This window comes from Grammomys surdaster, unplaced genomic scaffold (genome assembly GCF_004785775.1).
Source record: "Grammomys surdaster isolate TR1022 unplaced genomic scaffold, NIH_TR_1.0 362, whole genome shotgun sequence".
Taxonomy (NCBI): Eukaryota; Metazoa; Chordata; class Mammalia; order Rodentia; family Muridae; genus Grammomys; species Grammomys surdaster.
Window position 1 is genome coordinate 5,710,814 of NW_021604781.1, and position 5,886 is coordinate 5,716,699.

Consider the following 5,886-nt stretch of genomic DNA (forward strand, 5'->3'; position numbering starts at 1 on the left):
AAGAACTTTTGCCTTCATTTCTCCTTCACATCTCTGTCCAGGGACTAGAAAAAGGCCTCTTTTCTTCCCTACACCTTAGAGTTACACAAATGGAACCATCAATGCAGTTTGGGGTCTTTTAGATAGGCCCACTGACGATCATGCCCAATGATCCCTCCCAGCTGGAAAAAAACAGATTGGCCATTGTCCTGATTTCACAATGGCAGTTAAGGTTGCCTCTTAAAATTGGAGTGTATGATTTAAATATTGTATAATGAAGAGGTGAGAATAGTGAACAACTTTTTTAATATCAAAGGTAATTAGCCTAATAGGGGCCCATATTTTCTGAACCTCCTCCTTCTTTGTGCCAATTAGCTGTCATGTCAAGAGATAAAACTTAACTTCCGCCAATGGGATGAGATAAAAGACATCATCAGTTATATCAGAGATAAAAGACAGAGGCCACTTTGAGCAAATATTGCTGTTGCCAGCCCAGTTTTGGTTCTTCCCAGAAAGTAAGTTACAAAGTATGTTCCTTTGTGGGATACAGAGATCATTCTTTTCCAATATAGATCCAGAGGCTAGATGTATTTTTCAAACATTTATTGATGCTCTCTCTCTGTGTGAAGATAGCTCCAAGTCAGAGAGGTAAAATAGGGGGATGTAGGAAGATGGAACAGCTCCAACACTGTGTCTAGGAAACAGGCAGGATCAGATAGATGATCAGGGTTTTAGAGCAGTGATTTTGAGACTGACTGGTTAGATGGAAGGTTTAGGCTGTCTTGTGAGTTAGAGCTGGGGTTTCTAAAGCATGCACTGGTTAGGCTGAATGGATCTTATTAATGGTGCATTAGAAAAAAAATAGCCTTGGTAGTGGGGTCAAGGAGTAGGAGCCACACTTCTGATTCACCCTGTGGCAATGGGTGTGGTACTGGGATGCTGGGCATGGTCAGCAACTGCTCCTCTTCTCACAGATCCAGCCATCTCTCTCATTGGAACATGGTGCATCATTCCACAGCCCCGAGTGCAGCATCATGACACAGTCCTCACGCCCTCTGGAATCATTGGGCTCTCCAGAGTTCCAGTGGCTGTGGTGGTTCAGTGGGAGTGTTACTGGGACTGAGGATAGACCTAGGGTCAAACCTTCCTTTCCAAGGCCTTGCTTGCTTGTTGCTTGGCTCTACTGTAGAAACTCTGAATGCCTAAACTGAGTTTCTATCTGCAGTGTAGATTTGTAAGGACCCAGAATTTAACCCTTAGTTAATTCCTAGGGTCTAGCGTATCCACTCTTCAAAGGTTAGTTCAGGGGCTGAGACTATTTCTCAGTGGAAAAGAATGCTTGCTGTATAAACATAAAAGACCTGAGTTCAAATCCCAAGTAGTCACATAAAAAGCTGTGTATGGTTGTGCATGTGTTTGTAACCCAAGCAGGGTAGAGTTTGGAGACAGGAGAGCCTCTGAGGTTTTCTGGCTGTTAGTGAACCTTGATCTAGGTTCACTGAGAGAGCCTGTCTTAATAGAATAAGGTAAGGGATGATAGACTAGACTACACAGAGTTTTCCTCTAGCCTTTGCATGAGTGTGCAAGGGCGTGCACAGTGACATATGCACTGTGTGTACAAGCCCACCAAAGCATCAACAACAATCTTCTCCCAGGAGTTTAGTCTTTAGATGTCCAAAAGCATTTTCCCTAGGGTCTAACTCAATCCTCTTTTCAAATTTCTCTTGGGGCCTTCTCCTTACCTGAAGGTAAGTGAGGCTCCATCTACCCACCGGTAGCCTTGAACCCTGTTGAGCTGACGAACTGCCCTCAGACCTAACCAATAGCCCCGGCCACGTGTATGCTGACTCAGGAAGCCCTGGAAGGGAGTGGACACATCAGCTGGCCAAGTCTGCCAAACATCCTGGGCCACACCAGCTCAGGCAAACCCAGCTTCTCCTTTCCTAAGTCCCAGCTGAGCACCTGCTCATTCAGGTCTCTGACAATCACCAGATGGGCACCTTGGCCTCCACAGTAGCTTTGGGCTGCATTCCATATGGCCTGTGTCTCAGAGAAATAGTAGCAGGAGCCTTGGAAGGGTAGCCATGATGGTGGGCACTGCTCACAGGAGCCTGTGGGGTGGGGAGGGTCAGAGATATAGAGAGTTATGAAATGGGAGCCATTGGATGTGACGGATGTTGTTGGTTCCAGAGAAACAAGGCTGTGTCTGGTGGAAAGAGAAACCTTGAAACCCCGCCTCCCCCACCCCTAGTCTCCTCTCTGGCTCACTGTTCTGGTGCTTGACAGCTTCCAGTGCCCGGAACAGCTCACTGCGGATGTTCTCACGGTCTCTGCTTGCTTTAGCCAAGTCCTGGGTGACTACAAGGTCAGAACAGTGGACATTTATAGTTGAGGTTAAGACCGGAACTTATATGTAGGTCAAAATATGTGTCCATGGTCAGTTCATGGTATCACGGTCAAGAATAACATCAGTCTCATGTGATGGTTTCAGTTACTCCAGAAGGCTGAGGTAGAGGAGGGTTGTAAGGCCAAAGCCAGCTTGAACTACACAGAGAGTTTAAGATCATCCTTGGCAACTTAGTGAGACCCTGTCTCAAAATAAAATGTAAAATGAGTACTGGTAATAAGTTTGGTATTAGAGCACCTGCCTAGAATCACCTAGCAAGGGTCTGGGAGAGTGACTCAAAGGTAGAGCACTTGCTTAGAATCCTGCGCTGAGGGCCTGGGCATGGCTCAGGTGTGGAAAGCCTACCTAGCATGTGAAGCCCTGGGTTCAGTCACCAGGGACCTGAGGGTACTACCAAGAAGCGGTGTGGCTATGATTAGGGGTGAAAGTTAGGGGTCAGGGGATTGTGTTCGGGCCTCACCACGCTCTTGCAGTTCTTTAAGGGTGCTCTCCTGCTCCATCAGCTTTGCCTGTGCGCCCTTAAACTCCTCGAGTGTGGTTTGCAACTGCGCTTTCATCACGGAGCCTATGTGGGGATAGGACGACAGCCAGGCTCGCCCCCACTTGCCTCTCCCAACCCACCTGCCCCGTCTCCCAGACCCTCAGCTTTCAAGTTTCCACCAAACCCGTGTTTCTTACAGCAATTCCTGCAGGCTCCGACATCATCCTTCAGGGAACTCAGCATCACCTTCTGCTCTGAGGCTGGAATGACCCCACCACACACACACACACACACACACACACACACACACACACACACACACTAGGTCAGGGGACACCCTTTTCTAAACCAGTCAACCCTATTACAGGGGCCTCAGTTATTCACTACCCAGTCCCTCCTCCATGGCAGTTCCTCCTCCCACCGCAAGGGTGCGCAGTCGCCCTGCTCTGCAGCTCCTCACGTACCGTTTGTCCTCAGCAGGTCCTGGTGGCTGAGCAGCACCCTGAGCTTGCTGGAGGCTGCAGAGAGATGCAATTAGGAACTGTGAAGCTTCCGCCTGCTCAGAGTGTGCGAGGACACGTGTGTTGCTAGCCACGGAGGTATAGGCCAGGGATACATCACCCGGTATGGACAGGAGACATACACAATGCATACGCACAGTGCCAAGCACCAGCGGTCCTCAACCTACCTAATGCTGTGACCCTTTAATATAGTTCATGTTGTGGTGACCTCCAACCATAAAATTATTTTCGTTGTTACTTTATAACTTTAATTTTTCTGCTGCTTTGAGTTTCCGTTCATAACATGTAATTCATATCCTGTAATACATATGTTTTCTGATATCTTAGGCAAACCCTGTGAAAGGGTCGTTCAACAGCAAAAGGGGTTGCGATCCATGGGGACCATGGTTTACACTCATTGCCTTCCACGATCCCATGTGGTGCACCGTATAGGAAGCAAGTTTGTGCTTTCAGGCAGCATAACTTGTCCTGGTAAAGGGATCACTCCGGTGGGCTGAAACAATGGTTCCGAGCTGTTGTTCCAGAGAACCTGAGTTTGCTTCTTAGCACCCGTACCCACATGCAATGACTCACAACGGCCTCTAACTCCAGCTGTAGAGGATCTGATGCCATTTGCCCACTGTGGGTATGTGTACACCCGTGGCATACCCTCAGACCCATGCATGTACACATATAAATATATCACTCACCATTGGACAATAGGGTGCTCAGAATGAGAGCCCATAGAACTGTGGCCAACAGCAAAGCCAAGATCAGGAAGAAAAGTCTTTGTTTGTAGCACTCCCAACGTCCCAACTGCCCTAGTAGAACACAGATGAATTCTGGATCCCTCCAGGACAGAGGTACAGACAACTTAACCCTCATACCACTACATGACAGAGTTAGAATTCTTTTTTTATTTTTTTTTTAAATTTTTTTATCAGTTATTTTACTTATTTTTATTTCAAATGTTATCCCCCTTCCCCTCAGCAAACCCTCTATCCCATCCTCCTCCCCCTGCTTCTATGAGGGTGCTCCCCCACCCACCCACCCACCCACTCCTGCCTCACCGCCCTAGACTTTCCCTATGCTGGGGCATTGAACCTTCACAGGTGAAGCAGAGATTGAAGGAAAGGCCATCCAGGGACTGCTCCAACCCATATGCAGCCACCAAACCCAGATACTATTGCTGATGCCAAGAAGTGCTTGCTGGAGCCTGATATAGCTGTCTTCTGAGAGGCTCTGCCAGAGCCTGACAAATACAGAGGCAGATGCTCACAGCCAACCACTGGACTGAGCATGGGGACCCCAATGGAGGAGTTAGGAGAAGGACTGAAGGGGCTGAAAGGGTTTTCAACTCCATAGGAAGAACAATATCAACCAACCAGACTCCCCAGAGCTCCCAGGGACTAAACCACCAACCAAGAAGTACACATGGAAGGACCCATGGCTCCAGCTGCATGTGCAGCAGTGTTAGAATTCTTATGCCAATGTAACTGGAGTCTATATAACAAGGTATCTATATGGCTGGAGTGATACCTGTCCACCAAACAGGTTTTCTGGGGGATACTCCGGTGATGCCCTTTCTCAGTCCAGGATCCAGGACCCAGCCCTTAGGACTCTGGGAAGTCCTCAACCCAGGATGAGATCTCCTTATGCCAGTGCTGTGGGCACCACCATTCCACAGTCCTGTCCACACAGTGGTATCTCCTGTATAGGTTTGTCTCTTCTTCTCCCCAACCCCTCAAAACTCCAAACAGAACAGAAGAACCCATGGAGGAGGATGAGGTGACTCTTTCTCCTACCTCTGGGGACCTCTTCGATTGCACTGCCCAGCTTGCCGTATCCACCAGTGTTCATGATGGTGGTGGCATCCAGTCCCACACAGAGATATAAATTTAAGTCTCCACCCTAGCCCCACCCTATCTCCCTTCCTTCCTTCCTTTCCATGTCCATGACCTCAATTCCTGTGTGTAGGAAGCTAGCAAATGGTCAGTCACAGGCAGGGCTATGAGGGGCAGATCATTGTAGCTGTGTTTCCAGCTCAGAAGGTGTGAAGACCCATGTCTTGGTGTCTATGGAGGCATAGACCAGGAATACAGCATCCGTGCGCAGAAGGAGACATACATAATGTATACACACAGTGCCAAGCAGATATGATATGTGTTTGGTTTATACCAGTGGTTCTCCTCTCTCTCTCTCTCTCTCTCTCTCTCTCTCTCTCTCTCTCTCTCTCTGTGTGTGTGATTGTGGAGGCCAGAGGACAACCTAGGGTATTGTTTTTATCCAGGTACCATTTATCTTAAAAAAGATTGCATTCATTTAGTTATACTTATTGTGTGTGTTTGGGGTGCTTGCATAGGATTAGATCCTATACATCCCTCTGATGTACATTCACCTGACAACCTGTGAAGAGTTGGTGTTCTCTCCACACCATGTGGATTCTGGGATCAAAGTCAAGCTGTCAAATTTGGCAGCAAGCTACTTTATTCATTGAATTGCCATGTTGGCCCCCCCCC

General features: G+C 48.0%; 1 protein-coding gene across 1 annotated transcript; it reads right to left on the bottom strand.

Annotated features, from left to right (window-relative positions):
• Positions 1–567: 567 nt before the first annotated feature.
• Positions 568–5,227, bottom strand: Clec4g (C-type lectin domain family 4 member G). Its single transcript, XM_028779773.1, has 9 exons — positions 5,173–5,227; positions 4,078–4,188; positions 3,332–3,385; positions 3,065–3,127; positions 2,847–2,951; positions 2,248–2,337; positions 1,942–2,090; positions 1,722–1,837; positions 568–1,067 (listed from the first exon to the last, which is right to left on the bottom strand). Exons 1-9 carry the CDS (start codon positions 5,225–5,227, stop codon positions 929–931), a joined length of 882 nt encoding a protein of 293 aa, XP_028635606.1. The 3' UTR covers positions 568–928.
• Between the last annotated feature and the right edge of the window lie 659 nt (positions 5,228–5,886).